This window comes from Chiroxiphia lanceolata, chromosome 2 (genome assembly GCF_009829145.1).
Source record: "Chiroxiphia lanceolata isolate bChiLan1 chromosome 2, bChiLan1.pri, whole genome shotgun sequence".
Lineage (NCBI taxonomy): Eukaryota > Metazoa > Chordata > Aves > Passeriformes > Pipridae > Chiroxiphia > Chiroxiphia lanceolata.
Window position 1 is genome coordinate 78,201,374 of NC_045638.1, and position 17,888 is coordinate 78,219,261.

At 39.9% G+C, this 17,888-nt stretch overlaps 1 protein-coding gene across 6 annotated transcripts in view; it reads left to right on the top strand.

Annotated features, from left to right (window-relative positions):
• Positions 1–16,350, top strand: part of PDGFD (platelet derived growth factor D) — a 149,342-nt gene extending 132,992 nt beyond the window's left edge. For all 6 annotated transcript variants that reach the window (XM_032680863.1, XM_032680865.1, XM_032680864.1 and 3 more), the window contains 2 exons: positions 3,770–3,984; positions 16,148–16,350. In XM_032680863.1, coding sequence (XP_032536754.1) covers positions 3,770–3,984; positions 16,148–16,282 — 350 coding nt within the window. In that variant the 3' untranslated portion in view covers positions 16,283–16,350. The remainder of the gene's footprint in view (positions 1–3,769; positions 3,985–16,147) is intronic.
• The last annotated feature ends 1,538 nt before the right edge of the window (positions 16,351–17,888 follow it).

The following is a 17,888-nucleotide window of genomic DNA, read 5'->3' on the forward strand; positions in this document are numbered from 1 at the left end:
ATGGTCTAGTAACCACGATGGTAGTGGGTCAAGGGTTGGACTTGATGATCTTGGAGGTCCCTTCCAACCCAGTTGATTCTATGATTCTGGTATTCTATGATCTTAGTGCTTCGATGCATCTCTTTATGTCTGCCTTACCTTTAAGTTAAATCTCTGATGCAGACATTCTGTAATAATACTTGAAAGTTATTTGCATCCAGTCTAAAGAATCTTTTAGTTCTAGTTTTAAATTAAGGAATCCAGTGGTTTCAGTCCTTGACAAGTAAAGCAGTTGGATTTCACACCAATCACACCAAGGCTCAGTTACATTTTAGTCACAGCAGTGAAGTGATGCATGAAACTGACTGCACTGTAAAATCTCATTGTTATATGGATGAGGGAATGGACTGGCTCCAGACAGTAAAACAATCCTAAGATAGGGAAAAATATGTATTGAAGCTTTCAGCAGAGAGAATTGTTCAGAATTAAATGTATTCTTTTGTTAGGGGGCAATAAACCATGATCTAAAGGTAATTAGGCAATGGGAACTGTTCTCATGTGTCAGTATGATGCTACCAGAGTACAGTATACGTTATTCATGGAGTATGCATGCTCACCTTATCCCACTAAGCACTGGAGTTCTGTGGAGCAGAGTAAAAAAGCGCGTAGGTATAGGTGTTTCCCTCCAAATGGATTTTAATAGAGGATGACTTGTGTATGTCCTAAACTGTTTATTTAGGCTGTTCTTCTCTGCTTGAACTTATTTATTTTCATGTTTTCTAAATCACTAAAATAAGACCTTTCTGCTATTATTTTTGTCCATTTTAAGATGGACTCTGATACCTAAAATATAGCAATTTAACTGATAACTCTGGGATCTGGTGGTCCCAAAACCTGATAATAATCATGATCAGAATACCTTGAGTAGATAACAAGGAGAATTCATGCAATTTTGCATTGGAAATTTTCCCGTAGGTTTTTCAAATACAGAAAAAATACACTAGATAAAATGCGTATTGCTACTACTTGATTTCAGAATTCCTGAAAAGTGTACCCAGAGAAAGTGTTGAGCCCTCATTGAAAACTGCTTATTCCTTCATACTGCATAGAGAAAGAAAATTTTGCTAATTATCTGGTTATTCCCTCCTATGCTTCAAGCAAATCAACAGCTTCCCACAGTCCTGAGTCAGCTACAGCCTGCGACCCTGTAAAGACTTCCTAAAGGCATCAGAAGTAGGCGTTTGAAGGCAGTGAGCAAAGCCTTCCTTCCAGTGAAAGCCCTTTGTCAGGTCAACCGTTGTCATTTAAATTGAGCAGTTAAGTATTGAAGCTAATAGTGTAACATTGTGATGGATATAATATGCCCTCTGCAGGAAAACACCCCCCACGCAGGTCCTTTACATGTCGGTGCTTTCCCTCTCTGCTAGTCTCATTACAAGGACTCATTTCTGTTTTGATAATACAGCAGTGCTAATAGGTATTAGCTCAATACAGGAAGGAGGAGTGTTGAGCCTGAGGGGAAATGTCATCTGTGATAGAGTAAATTTTATTCAGTCTTCCAACCATCTTCTAGACACAGATGTCAGTTCATGGGCCCTCTTTACTAACCAGTTTGTTACTGGAAGCCTTGTTTCTTATGTTACCTCAGCTAAATTAAGTCTAAATTAAGCCTTTGAGCATTTTATTCCAGCTCCATCAGTACCATCAGCAGATGCCATCATAGTCCATGGTCAGCCTGGACTACCCAATAGGAGTCTGCTCATATTAGTATCCATTCCCCTGGATTGCTGTAGTGTTAAAGTGTGAATGATCCAGGCTTTCCCCTCAAGAAATCTCATTAATCATAAAGACAGAAAATTTTCAACCCTCTTCTTCCTTTGGGAGATTTTTCCTTCACATCTATTGACTGAAATGAATAGTAGCCAAATAGTGCTTTGCTTTACCAGTTAGCAAAGCTGGTGGCAAACGTTTAGAGGAGTGGGAAACACTTCCCTGTGAAGAGAATTAGCCTGAGGTCTTGCTGTGAGAAGGGGTGGCTTTGGAGAATGACAGTGGAAAAAAAATACCATCTATTAAAACAAAGAAGTCAATATTCCCTGGACTTGTAAGTCCTGGATAAGGACATTCACAGTGTATTTTTCTCCCAGTGCATAAGTATACCACCAACCCCATTGATTTTGTGCTTATATCAAGAGAATGATCTATACCTCTTTTGGAGAGATGCTAACTCTCTGGAGAGAACCACTGAGATTTCATGGTGACATGTATCACAGTTGCTATAAAATTGCAATTTATCTGCTGAATTCCCATTGACTGAGATAACACCTTACCAGGAAAGTGAATCTGCTATGATTTTCTATAATAGCACTCCTGACATTTATGTACCCTTGCCCCTTGCTTATCTGCCTTGTGAATATCTCCAGGTCAGAATGTAAAGGTACATGATATTTACAAGTCACAGCTTTTTCCACTACTTACTTTGTGATGTTGACAAGGACTGAATCACAGAAGGTATGAAGTGTCTTTGTTGTAAGTTTTCACATATTTTTATTAAAGCACAGGTAGAGGTGCTCTCAGGACCAGAAATTATGTTGACCTATTATATGTGCCCATGAAAATCTGGTATGTTCACAAATACTACACTGTTATCTCAGTTCTCATTTCAGCCATCTCTGTTTTCCTGTTGATGTTTCTGTTAGCAAATGCTGTTTGGAGTTGAACTCAACACAAGTTCACTTGTCCTCCAGTCCTGAATGAATTATTGAGCTTTTGAACACTTAGTTGGTGGATAGAATCCTAAAGAAAGAAGAAAGCAGAAAAGGAAGGAAAAACAAATCAAAAACTTCTTCAGAAATAGAACTCATTAAATTTGTTGCTTTTGTATGTGTTACAAGTGTGGAATATGTATTTATAGAAGGGGTTATTTGTTTTGTTTTAGCTTTATAAGGAAAAGCTGGAAACAGCACTTAAAGTCACAGCTGATAGTCTATAAGTTATTTTTATGACTGGCTTTACTGCTTGTTTACATGACAGATCTCACAGAGATACCAGGCACTTAAACATCAACCAACTACTGGCATTCAACGAACCTCATTAGTTTTAATTGTATTTATTTTTATGCCTATTATAGTAACATTTACCAGCTGAAATTAATATTGCTTAGATTGGTTTCTCCATCTAAAAGTGAGTTATCTAAACTCTGTCCATAAACAATACAAACAGGCAACTTGAGAAAGCAAGTCATGTAGCCTGTCCTAAATGCTCTTGTGAGGAAGGGATGAATCACTCCCCAGTTTCTCTACTGACCACAGAAAGGGTCTTGTTTAAAGTGTTTGCCTTTTCTATGCCTGCAGTTAGGCAAAAGAAGTTATGCTCATAGTAACAAAATAGATCTTATCGTCTGCGTCAGTCAGGTATAAACAGAGGAGGGAAGAGAGTAGCAGAGGTGGAATCTCTTGCCCGGGGATCCAACAGATCAGTGATAAAGCAAATAAAATGACTAGTCTTCAGCTTTTGGGCCACTGTTTTACTTCAAGCCTTCCATTCACCTTTATAGTTGGTGTGAGCTTTGCTATGGGAATCAGTGGGAGCAGGGTGACTGCCTAGATGGCCACCTGTAATGATTTAAAATTGGTAGGTTTATGTTTATCTTTTCAGAAATCACTACTACATTTCACCTATTTTTCAAACAGTGTCCCATAACTTTGTGTTATTTACTACCTAGGGAGCAGTATAAACCAGAGGAATGACCCACTCAAACCTCACTAATGAAACTTCTTTTGCATTGCAGTTGACTTGGACAGGTTGAATGATGACGTGAAACGTTACAGCTGCACCCCGAGAAACTACTCTGTCAATTTAAGGGAGGAACTGAAGCTGACAAATGTAGTTTTCTTCCCCCGCTGCCTCCTTGTCCAGCGCTGTGGAGGAAACTGTGGCTGTGGGACTCCAAACTGGAAATCTTGCATGTGCATGTCAGGGAAAACAGTGAAGAAATATCATGAGGTATTTTCATTCTTTCTTTGTTACTTCTTTTGGGTATTTATTGCTTCCATGGATTCTGAAGTCTTTTCTCCAAGCCATGTGTGCTGCTTGTTAATTGACTATCACGTTAATATTGATCCATGCTATATCATGTTATATTATCATTATGCTATATCATGCTATATTAACATGCTTATATTGATTATCATGTTGTATCTGCAGTGCAAAAATCAATGGGCAAAAATTACTGACGCAGTGAAGGGTCATAGGCGAAGATGCCATCATTTGAAAGACACTACAGTATTTGAGTGAATGCCTTCTGTACTTACCACTCTTCCTGAGATGAAAGACCTGCTTAGGCTTTAAGACAGGTTCAGGTAGCTTTAAAGTGAAAACATAGATAACAGCATCTCTATTGCTGTCCATGCAAGATACCAGCCTGGTACCTCATGGAGCATCATTTGTACCTTCCACTGCAATAAGGCATAGAGACAGAGACACACACAGAGTCAACACGCAGGAAGGCCTAATTTTAAGTGTTTAATATTGATGTCTTTAATGCCGCAACATCACCCAGTGATATGCATTTGGAAGTGCTGAATGAACAGAGTGGAAGGAGTTTATGTATGTGTGACAAAGGGGTGTTAGCAGGTGTTTATGGGTAAGTTAATTTAGAAGCAATTAGAGAGAACTTTTGCCACCTCTGAGTGGATGCTACCACAGCATCCTAGTGAATTTCGTTGCAAGAATGAGGCTCATATTGGACCGATTTTTCCCGTCAGAGAACTGATACAAAGTGGATATATATACCTCTGGAAATAGTCTTTTTAGTAGCATAGAGACGTGTGTTCCTTGAGACATTTGACTGCACTTCCTCTTGCTTTAAACTTATGCCCACATTTGGAAATTATAAGTAAGTCCCTTGCAAACTCTCTTCCCTTCCAGACTTATTACCTGTAGGAAACAGCTGAATCATTCAGCCTTATCTTTTCTCCAACTCAGCAATTTTTTAGGAAGGCAAAATTTTTGTATAGGAACGATGTCCATTATGTTTATTTTTAATCTGTTCAGAACACATTTAGAGAGGGAAAACACAAGGAAAGAGCATTTTATATTCTTGCCTCTAAATCGATATTTTCAGATCAAGACATGAACAATGTTGACTAAAGTGAAGATATCTAGCAAAGTTACTTGGTAGCAGCCTTTTAACAGTCTGAACATAGGGAAGCTGCATGCCATGTTGACTTAATTTCTGACACATATCTCTTGTTAAGAGCCTGATTTACCACTTGGCTTAAGTCCCAAGTGAAAATAAACTTTATGGACTTTAAACCTGGATGTGATGTGGACTCGTAACATTAAGGCATTATCTTGGGAGACCCAGGGCTGCAATAGCAGAGGGTCGTTGAAGGTCAGACCTTTGCTGCACTGTGAGCAATGTGGTTACTCTTTTCCAAGGTAAGCGATATTTTCTCACAATTAACTGTGGCATACAGCATACTCCACATCAGCTAGGACTAGAGAATAGTTAATATTTTCTCTAATTTTAAAAAAGATGCAGGGAATGACCCTGGTAATTACAGAGCAGAAAGCCTTATCTCAATGGTAGAAAAGTTAATTGGAAAAAAAATTAATAGGTTTATGACACCTAGATGACTATGAGCTGATAAAATGAACTTGGAATGCCTTATATATGAATAAATATTTATACAGCGCTACAACAAGAATGCTAAAAGACCTGGAACCTTCTTCAGTGAGCAAACAGTCAACCAGACAAGATCAGACAGGGGTTATAAGCTGGTTAAGAGATAAAAAGCAAAGAGGTGGAAGAGATGAACAATTTTCTAAATAGGAAAGGGCTACATGAGGTGCCCCCAGCACATAGACTAAGTGTTATTTCATGTATGATCAGTCTGAATGGAGGTGAACAAACAGGTGGAAAAAATGACAGCTAGCACAGGAGATAACACCGTAACAGCAGAGAAGGCTGTGAGGAATTTCAGAAAGCCTAGGTAACTACTTGTAAATGCAGGTTATAAAAGCAGCAAGCATTAGAACGAATGGTCTAAACTATCTATTCATAAAACACTAGGTGTGTGAAGGGAGGAGGAAGAAATAAGGGGTGGAAGTTATGCTAAAAGTTGAGTAGTGAGTCACTGCGAAGAGCTTCAGGAAAACAGCTGTTTAGTGCAGTGATAGGAAAATGACAAGTGACAGTCTTCTGCAGGAATGGAGATGAAGGGGTAATAACATAGCAGGTATTGTAGCCTGGATAAATTGGTGGGGTGCTTATACTGGGTTTTGACCATTGGTGCTTATAATGGTACAGGTAGGACTAGAAAAGTTATATAGAAGCAGTTAACATACATCAAGAGAGATACAGGGGAAGATACAGATCAAAGACATTTGTAAAGAAAATGGCTCACAAGTTTTGCATGATATCACTTAGAAACAAAACTCAGAATAAGAGAGAACACAGTGAAAGGTAGAAAATAATGAACACTAGTTAAAGGAATATCAGGTCTTCCTAAATAATCTCTTCCTTAAGAAAAAAACAAGAGAGAGATTGAAAGGAAACTAACTTAAAATGGAAAAAAGGCATCATATTTTTTTCACAGTAAATCTATATGGAATTTCAATACTTAAATATGAGCTGTGCATAATTCAGAAGAGTTCTGAAAGAACTAGAAGTAAAATATAAACTAAGGAATTCTGGGTTACACCTGTATCAGAATTTAAGCCAACTGTTGACAGCAGCTAATAAAAAAATGCTGATTATAAACATGTTATCAAACATTTACTTCTTATCAGGTGTTTGGAAGCTGCCAAGTATTGCTCAGAACCAGGACGTCATGACTTGTGACCGCACCAAACTAATCACTAAATTCAGGAAATTCAGCATTCACACTAATACATCACTGCTACTTTATTTTCCCATTCTTTTTTTTCTCCAAAAACTGTATGAATTCAAGACAGTGTTTCATCTCTAACATTAAATGGCCTTTGTAAGTTTAAATTTAAACTTAACCCTAGGCATGAATTAGCAGCTCACTGGTCAGAAATTTAGCCAAGTGTCTCCCATTAATGCGAGTGGAAGTCATGCAGATAAATTCATGTATCACATACTAAAGATGTGTTCGTTAATTTTAGTCCAAAATGTTTTCCACTCTATTATTATTATTAGGCATGCATAGTTAATCAGTTTTATTCTTATTATCCTTTGACACTTAACTCTAATTTTACTTAAATACCTGGCAGTAAAGGCCCTGAGGAAGGGCCTCTCAATATGCCAGTTTTAGAACCATGGAGACAGTTTACTCTCTTAAAAGCCAGTTTGAAACCTATTAACCTTAACCAAAGAACCTTTAGTTGCATAACGAGGGACAGAGCTTCACACTTTATGAAATTCCTAGCACTGTTAATTTGGTTAAAAATCTCTGCCTACTGCTGCAGGAGAACAAAGGCCAGAAGACACCAGAAGGAAGTATTAGGTAGTGGAGCAAAGCAGATGTTTGTAGTAGCTGAAACGGAGTCCTGCAGATCCCAGATCACTTCTCTTGCCAGGCTGATTTTCCCTAACAGCTATTCTGGGGCTTTATCTACTGAGCTCCGGAACCCACAAGAGTTGTTTGTCCTGCACATGAATATGGTTGTCCTCAACAGTAAAAACTTGTCTGGAGATCACTTAAAAGTTGAGTGGAATTTCTGAGCTACCCAGTATTTCTGGGCAAGAAGGACAGGCAGGCAAATTTTCCAGAAGGGATGGGCTCCTTTTTGGCTTCATGGCCAGTATTGGAATAGCTGCACGCTGGCAGCTGTGAGGACCCTAAAGTCCAGTGTTGGTTGACAGAGAGGCTTCTAGTGCAGAGAGATTCCAAAGTTATATTCTCCTTATGCTTTTAATGTTTTTTAGTTCCCCCTTAGTTCCTGTTCAAAGCCTCACACTGTACTCATCACCGAGCACTCCCTCCTAGCCTAGCCTCTCAGGACTAATAGCTATCACGTGTAGCCTTTAATTTCCCCAAGCCAAGAGTGCTGCTCCAGTTCCCTGGATGGAATGTACAGATCTTTTCTATCTTGTCCAATTGTAAGAAGTGATGCAACAGCAGGAAAATGAGAACATGAGAATGCCACAGTAAGGGGTAACTTTTTTTTATTGCCCTGGGGAATGTTAATCATGAGATCTCAAGTCTTTTTTATGGCCTGGAAGTTTGCCATGACTTTACCAAAATACTCTGTTTCCAGAAATAAACAGGTTCATAACTTGGGTAAACAGATAGTTTTATAGGTGGGGGTTTTTGGGTGTTTGTTTTGTTTGTTCTGTTTTGCAGGAGTCTTGTGATGCTCTGTGGTTTTCCATGGCTTCTGGGTTTGCTTGAGACCAGAGCAAATACTCTGGACAAAGACTCATGACTTACCACATAGTATCACAGACCATTCAAACCAAACAGGCCAAGTCCTGGCAGTGTCTGAAAATGTCTCCTGGGCACAGTCTACCATAAGTGATACTGAATTATGTTGTAGGGCTCCCTGCAGGGGAAAGACAAAGCAACACATGGAAATAGATGCAACACACCTTAATCAAATGCTCAGGTCTACTGCTGTCTTAACTTTCTAAAGGGGTCTTGAAATGAAAGCATATTTTTCATTGCACCACATTTCTTTGGAAATGCCTGGAGCTGCTCTTTAAAGAGAGGTGGGCTCTAAACCTGGAGATCACTCAGCCCAGAGGAGGTGTGGGGAAACTCGGGGCCAGAACTCAGTTCAGCTGCAGCTACAGCTGTCTTAGCCAGCCAGCATGCATATACCTCAGAGAAACAAGAAATCAGTTTCCCCATCTCATTGTTGTAACTGATGAGATGTGAAATGAGTTTCCGTAGGGAATAAGTGCTCTTAAGGTAGCAACCAGAATTTGTCAGAGTGCATAAACCTCCACAAACACAGTGCTGAGCAACACAGCTAAAAAGCATATAAGGAAAAAAGCAAAGTAGTGAAAGCTGATTGCATCTTTTACCTACTTATTTTTCTCTCCTGAAAAGACTGATGTGTTTTTCACTGTCTATGAGGTTGCTTCTTCCCTACACCCCCTCACCAGCCCCTTTTTGAAGCATTATGCGTCCATTCTAGTTTTATGTGACTCCAGCTTGTCTGTTGCCTTCACAGAACATACATTCAATTAATTCTCAGAGACAAGGTTTAGATTAGTGTTAGGGTGGCAATTTCATAACCTTTGGGTGTCCTGAGAGATGCAGAAGGCATTCCAGAGTGCACAATACTGTATCTTGGCACAAGTTGCTGGGACATAGAAACAACTTTAGCTGAACCCAACGATGTAAAGAAAAAACAAAACAGAGGGAATATTATAGGGGAGAAAAGAACAGGGAAGCAGGAGAGAAAATAAAAAGTGACATGGACTTCAGTAAGACAGAGGAGTTGCTACAATGGAGTTAAGAAATGTAACTAATACAATTTGGTGTTGTGGGGGGCTTTTTTCTTTTTTTTTTTTTCCTTTATTTTTCAGAGAAATGAGAAGCAAAGCTTTAGGAGACACTTGAGAGAGCAGACGACAATTCTCACTCTGTCCTTACACAGGGAAACATAAGATAACTGGTCAAAAAATGATCCAAATGCTGCTGACACAACAAAGGGAATTTGCTAACGGATAAAAAGAGCTAGAATCATCAAAGCAGTGTGCAAGGAATATGAGACCATAGTCTGATTGTTGTATGTCCTGGAGTTGATAGTACATGTATAAAGGAGATAAACGGTTGTTATGATAATAAACGCACAGAATTAGCCAGACAAAAAGAGTTAATTCATAGAATATTATACAAGAAGCAGCAATGGGATTTATTTGGAATGCAAATACAGGAAACAGAATGAGTCAGAAATGACTGCTAGGTCATGGGATGAGCAGAGAGAGCACAGAAGTGCAGTGAGAGACAAAGGTTCATTTTTTACTAAATGAAAATGAAAGTTCTTGGGTTGACATCTGGGAGTTAAGCATCTGAGACATTCTGTGATACCTGTTTGGACAGAGAGGCAATTTCTTAGGAGGAACACCTGTATCTGGTTAGTGATGAAACAACAGCTGGAGCATAATACACACATAATTCCTGACAAGATCACCAAAAGTTAAGGTCTGTTGGTGTCACATATGTCAAAACATCATAGCTTTAGCAACTGCTTCAGATACCTCACTTTAAGCCAGTTAATGTTTCCCATCTTTCTTTGTATTCATACAAATAAAAAAAATAGAAATAATAATCCCATCTACACTTAGTAATCCCTTAGTTTGCATGCTACCACTGATCAGCAAACCAACTCTTTTTTCTTGTCCCTAAACACCCTGTAATTATCTCTGGTAAGAAAGAATACATCTTTGGTCTATGTCATTGTTTTAGGCTCTGTTCCTACTAAAGGTCCTTATGCTAAATTATGAACCACATTCCCATAATGCTTGGTTTCTTATACTCAAAGCACAGCTAAACTGTGTGTGACCTTTGGATTAGATACTTTCAAAATTGAAGAGTAAGATTTTTTATGTCTATCAGAACTTGGATCTGTGATGAATGTTTTGCACTTTTGATGCTTCCTCTTTTATGAATCTCAGACAAATATAATTTGGTTTGCATGCTAGAATGATGGTATTTTTAGATGTGCAGAAGGAGATTAGATAATGCTGCACAGCAGAATTTTAAAATAAGTTCTGCAAAGTACAAGTTTCACTATCTAAAATAGCATCCATAGTTGTTCACCATCTTCTGTCACTAGAATATGGAGCTAATTAGATATTTGGTAAGTCATAGTCATGTTATTGAATATCTGTGTCTTCTTAAGCTAATCAGAAAGAAAAAAACCCCTGAATTTTGTCTGAGGCTTGATATTTCCATTGGTGTTTGAACTACTGGTTAAGAAATTAAAAAGAGTATCACTATTTTTCCTATAAGTAAAGTATGTTAAGTAAAAAAATGGCTATGAGGAACTGGGTACCCCCTCTTTTTTAAGTATTGCCTGTATTTCCTATCACTCTTTGCTTTTTAGTACAATAAAAGTCAGCCATCATGGATTGTCGTGGCTAAATGTTGCCTGACTTCAAAGGTCAATGATACCTGGTTAGGACCTCAGCAAATGCTGAAAGGATGGTTCATCTGGCTCTACCCCATCTAAAGCTGCAAGTCCAAGCTTGGGCTCCTTTCCAAGTTACCAAAGATAGACTTACCAGAGGTGGGTGTTTCAGGTGACTCATTCTCTGGAGCTGCTGCTTTGTTGTTGCTTCTACTGGAGACATGCCAGGTATGGGTCAGGGTGAACAGGTTATCTCCAGCTGGGTCCTTTTCCTGGCAGTCATCGCCACTCTGCTCTTCTCAGCCCCTGATCTTGAAGTGTTCTTACAGACCTGCTGAGATGATAGGGGCCATCAGCCTGACCTCCTGTGCTCCACAGGACAACTGAGAGCAACCTGCTGCCCCCAGAGCATGACCCAAGTTGGTACTGTACACCTCCTGGAAAGGCAACCCTCAAACAGGCTGGAAACCCCAGAGTTCCTTGGAGAGCTGTCGAGGTGATGAGTTGGCCTGACTTAAACAAGTGTGCCCTAATTCCACTTCCATGTCTTCTGGCTTCAGGTTCCAGATCCCGGGTTTTGCGATGGCTTTGCTCTCCCATTTAAAGAGGCTTTCAAAAGCTGGCATCCAAATTCAATACATGATCAATGAACAAGATTGCTGGCAAGGAAATTTTTGTAAGCATTTTTTTTTATATTTCCTACAGCACCACTCCGAAGGGAAGTTGTGCAGTGGCTACAGTCATCTCACCTTGAAACTTCTCAAATGCTCAGGCATATCTACAAAGTAAAATGCCATCCAGTATATTGGTGTGCTCTTACGGGGATTTCTGCAAAAAAACTGCCCTGTTCCCCTTTTTTTATATTACCTATAAACAACAAATCCACCTCAGAAGCTAAATAATCTGTCTTGATTTTAATTGTTTTAATAGTTTTATGATCATAATTTATTCAGTGTTTGATGAGAGGGATATGGCTGTAGTTATATGCTCTTTGTGAGCCAATCTGAAGAGCTGAGGCACCACAGTTTGATGAGTAGTGACAGACGTTGATTCTTTAATTTGAAAACTGCAAGGTTATTCTTCTTTTCCACCCACACAAAAAAAAATCTTTTGAGCATTCCAGACCTTGTCATATCTATATTTTCTTACAGCTACTGATCCCATCTAAAAAGGAACAATAAAGTTTCCTGAACAGGATTTCTTTTAACCGTTTCCATTAATTCAGTAGCTCCTCACCTTTAAGGACCTGACCACATGATGAATAAACAGCAGCTATTTTCAGAATAAAGAGTTTTCTTTCACCTACTGTGCTCACCAGAAATGGCCTTTCCTTCCAGGGAATTTTCAATTCTCTTATATTTAGCTGAAAATAAAACTATTAGGTAGATATGAGACAGAGAGTTTTGAATATCAGTTCTGTGATCAGCTGTTAAAACAGTTCTACAGAGGGATCTGGACAGGCTGGATTGATGGGCTGAGGCCAACTGTATGAGATTCAACAAGGCCAAGTGTCAGGTCCTGCACTTGGGTCACACCAACCTCAGGCAGTGCTACAGGCTGGAGGCAGAGCGTCTGGAAAGCTACCCAAAGGGAAAAGAGCTGGGGGTGTTGGTCAACAGCAGCTGAACATGAGCCAAGACTGCCCAGGTGGCCAAGAAGGCCAATGGCACCATGGACTGTATCAGCAGTGGTGTGACCAGCAGGAACAGGGCAGTGATTGTCCCTCTGTACGTGGTGCTGGTGAGGCTGCATCTCGAATCCTGTGTTCAGTTTTGGGCTCCGCACTACAGGAAAGACATTGAGGTGCTGGAGCAAGTCCAGAGAAGGACAGTAATGCTGGTGAAGGGTCTGGAGCACAGGCCTGATGAGGAGCAGCTGAGGGAGCTGGGGTTGTTCATTCTGGAGAAAAGGAGTCTCAGGGGGGACCTTATCACTCTCTTCAACTACTTGAAAGGAGGTTGTAGCAAGGTGGGGGTTGGTCTCTTCTCACAGTTAACAAGTGTCAGGAAAAGACGAAATAGTCCTCACGTTTCACCAGGGAGGTTTAGATTGGATATGAGGGAAAATTTCTTCACCGCAAGGGTGGTCAAAGATTGAAACAGGCTGCCCAGGGAAGTGGTCACCATCGCTGGATGTGTTCAAAAAGCATGTGGATGTGGCATTAGAGGACACAATTTAGTGGTTGACTTGGCAGTGCTGGGTTAAGAGTTGGACCTGATGGTCTCAGAGGTCTCTCCCAGCCTAAACGATTCTATGATTCTATAATTTCAGCTGTGTTCAATCACTGCTTTCCTATTGGTGAAGTGTCTGCCAGTTCATTTTCTTAGCAGCAAAGCCCATATACTGTGCTCATGCTTCTTAATAAAAAACACAGGGAAAGTTCCCAAGCTGTCAAATGGTCTATTAACTTAAATACAGTCCACATCTTTGCTCTCATCCCATTGCCTACTTTCATTTGCTCTCAATTGGAAAAATCAGGTCTAGCTACCCATGACCTTGCAAAGTGCCAGTCATCTGGATTTGTCAGATTTTGCTGAAATGCTTCTTTAAATAAGGAATTTTATCATGAGTTCAGTGTCAGCATTTGTACTTGATTTTAAAAATATGTTTTCTTTAAAAAAGTATCTTCGAAGCTGTGGTCTATTTTTATCTCTGTAGTAATTGCAGCAACCTGATTGGGTTCAATTCCTTTGTGTTTTGGGTAACTGTGTGGTACAGCATATTGTCCTGGTGTCCATCAGGATTTATTGCATATATTGATGCAGTAAATGTTTCAAATAATTTGAAAGATTATTTCAACACAATAAAGCAGCAGGTCTATACCTTGCCTAGGCACAGTTCTTCCTCTCAGTATTACATAGGCTAAATATAAATTTTATCACAAAAGGGAGGACAAAATAATAGACTGTGTTCAGCACTTATCACTTTTGTTATATCCCGTGACTTTTCTAGCCTCAAGACATTAATGGTAGAGAACATATGGTATCATCCCAAAGGTTGCTAACCTGTCTGCCCTTCCCCAACTACTCTGCACAGCATCTATGGTTCTCCTTTGGCAAGTCATTCACATTTACTTCTGGGGATTTTCTAATTCTGTTGAAAATGCTAATACTTTGTTAATATGGTATGCAGTCTCTGTCTTTTCCAAACTATCTCAATGCTTGTATGGTGTTACAATGTCAAAGTACAGAAAGTACATTGTAAAGAAAAAAAAGGATTGTTGAGTAACAGTATGATCAGCTAGTTAGGGGACCTGTTATTTAAGGCAGAAGTGTGAGTGTTTCAGAGGTTGAGGTGCAAAAGATGTCTCGGTCCCACTTCCCATTTGTCCAGTGACTTTGGTAGGTCATACACTTAACAGATGTCTCTCCATCTTTTTGAACAAGAAAGAGAAATCTAGCTGATCTAGCAGTTACTTGGCCAAGCTAGCATGAGTCACATCAGCCTGCCAAGAGGTGAGACATGCTAGCTCTAGTACCTTACCAGTGCATGGTTTCTGGACTAAAGGGCTTGAGGCCACACTGAGCTGAACCTACCCACCGGCTTACCGCCAGCTGTGGAGCTGTAACCTTGCTATCTCCATGTCCTGCTCCCCATCAGTAAATAAGTGATTTCAAAATGGAAAGGATCTGGTAATACCACTGGCAGTTTTTCTGCTGATGTGTTGCAAAGCCTCAAGCAAATCAGTTTTGGATTCTCCATCTATGCAAGTTTGATAATTATGCATATCTCTCTGGGCAATGTGCTGTGAGATTTGGGAAATAAAATGCTGTAGGAGATTTAGGGTGTTCTTAATCTTAACTCATTCATTGTGCCTAATCCAAACTTAAGCTTCAGGACTGAAATTATAAATGAATATATCTTTTGTTAAACTACTGTAGGCCACGAACAGCAAACTAATGAAACAAAACAGATCTTCTCTCCTCAACCTATGCCCCCATGCTAGTGTGGGTATGATGTCTTACACAGCAACTCAGGCTCCAGTGGTGGGCTCACAAAGCATGCCCCTGCAAACTACCATCCTCCTCAGCTTTTCCAGTCCATGGTTTACATACACTACCACAGAAGATTAGATAGGATGCAACATTATGGGTCTTATGCATATATTCACAAGATCAGTTTCAGGGAATCATAGGTTCATATAACAATACAGGTTGGAAGGCATCTCTGAGGGTCATCTAGCCCAATCACCAATTAAAAGCAGGGAGAATTTACAAGCTAGATGAGGTTGCTCAGGGTCTCATCCTGTTAATTCTGTCTGTCTTCAAAGTTTCTAAAGCCTCCATAGACAACCTGCTCCAACGTTTTAAACACTCAGTATTTTCTTCCTTATACTCAAATAGGATTCTTTTGGTTGCAACTTGTGCCTCTTTCTCATTTTTCTCTTTTTTTTTTTTTGTTTGTGACCTACAACCTCCTTTCTTAGGGGTCTCTATCTTGCCTATCTAGATTTTTTTCAGAAGCCTCTTGTATGATGTATACTTACCTAGGAAATAATTTTGTTTACTTGTTTGTTTAAGATTATTCACAGTAAATTCTTCAGAAATCATTTAGGTTGAGGCAGAGATTTTTAATATAAGCCAGCAGAAGTCAGATTCCACAGAAACTCGATGAGATCTCGCACATATTTTGTGCAAGCTCCGTCATCTCCTTTTGTCTTCCACGAGTATTTAATTTTTGAGCCAATTCTAATGATATGTGCTTCAAAAATTTCAAATTGCACAAAAAAAAATTACTTGTTCTTTAGAGGAGAAATATTATACAATGGAGAGAAGGGGCAGAGCAACTCAAATATGTATGGGACTGCAAAGATGAGCCAAAGGAAATATGCTTGATAATTCACATGCAAAGGAGCAACTCTGGATATGGTTAGGAGACTGCGTGATATAAAGATACCTGATGTAGAAAATAATCCAGTCTGTCAAAGCTCCAGGACAAACAGTACAACAAGATGTCAAAGAGTGCAAAGAAAAATCTGGAAGTAAAACAAAAATGTATTCAAATTAATGCTGGTCAGGGCCATTAAGGACTGTTGGTGCCCTCAGGGCCCCAGTACTCTCATCCTCAGATCTCCAACAGTGTTTTCTAATCAACGCATTTCTGTTGATCCTCCCAGGTGCTGAAATTCATCCCTGAGGCTGGGCATACCAGAAGAAAAGGCAGAATCAGGAACAACATGGCCTTAGTTGATATACAGCTGGATCACCATGAGCGTTGTGATTGCATCTGCAGTTCAAGACCACCCCGATAAAAAAAAAAAAAAAATAAAGGAGGAAAAAAAAAGAAAGAAAGAGAGAGGAAGAAAGAAACAAACAAACATTTGCATTTTACCGGATGTTTACTTTTAAGCAGGATTGCTCTGAGGACCTTTACTTGCTAATCATTTGAAATTTGCTACTAGCCTGCCTTTGCAATTAGCAAACATGATCTCTCTGTTTCAGCATAGCTGTGCTGATTAGTGCCATGGCAACTAAACAGGTATATCATAGGTTTATATATCAGCATCCAAGAATATAAGATTATGGTTATCTGTAGCTAGATTCTAAGGGTTGAGATTTTAAAAGCTCAATTGAAGGCCTTAGGCACACAATGCACACTGAAATTAAACACCAGGTGCATAGGTATTTGTTGTAGCTGGCAATGAATCATAGAATCATAGAATCAGCTGGGTTGGAAAGGACCTCTGAGATCATCAAGTCCAGCCCTTGATCCACTACCACCATGGTTACTAGACCATGGCACTAAGTGCCACATCCAGTCTCCTCTTAAAAACCTCCAGGGACAGAGAATCCACCACTTCCCTGCACAGCCCATTCCAATGCCTGATTACCCTCCCTGTAAAGAATTTCTTCCTAATATCCAACCTAAACCTCCCCTGGCAGAGCTTAAGACCATGCCCTCTTGTCCTACTGGTAGCTGCCTGAGAGAAGAGATCAACCCCCACCTGGCTACAACCTCCTTTCAGGGAGTTGTAGGTCGAAATATCTTTGTGTTTGCTTCTCACTCACCAGTTCCTACACTCAAATTCTGCTGCCATTTCTACCTCCTTGGCTCTCCTGGTAGTCAGTAGGGTTTTGTGGGTATAAATGAAGAGAGAATTTGAGCCTGTATGACTGCAAAATTTGCCCCACTCTCAGGGGGAACTTCCCAGCATTCTGACCCAACAGAGTGAGACAGAATACAGAAAATCCACCGCTACATGAAATAGTAAAGTCAAATCTCACTGTTTGTACTCGAGCAAATCATGTGCTGAAATTAGCTTTGCATAAGCCAGGACACTGATGGTGGTAGGGGGGTGTGGAGGCTGGTGCTTTTCCCCTGGTGACTCCATGGGAGCCATTGCCCAGGCGCTTCTGCAGGAGGGAGCTCCAACCCAGTCCCCAGGTGAATCCCTGTAGGCTGGGACTGATTCTGGTCACTACCTACCTGGTCTGGACTCCTACCCTTTGCCCAGAGTGGCCCACAGTTGCCCAGGAGGAGTCCCCTCTACACAAAAAGGGAGACAGCCCTCCTCTTGTATCCTCTTCACAGCAGTTTGAGGAGATGGAGGAGATGAAGATAAGGCACTTGTTTGTTGAAAATATTGATTTGTTTTGCAGTTGTGTTACTGAGAAACAAAACTGTGTTTGAGATTTAATTATCATTATTTGGTTTGGGGTTTGCTTGTTTGTTTGTTTGTTTTAAATATGGATTATTATAACTTTGTCATATACGCATTAATTTTAGTTATCTGAGGTTAGTTGTCTCATTCCAGCTCTGTGTATTGCCATGGTTAAACTGTTGACAGTGAATTTTTTGACTGCCTTTTTCTGAAGCACATTAACTCATTAAGCAATGTCTGTCTGTCATGGAAAATG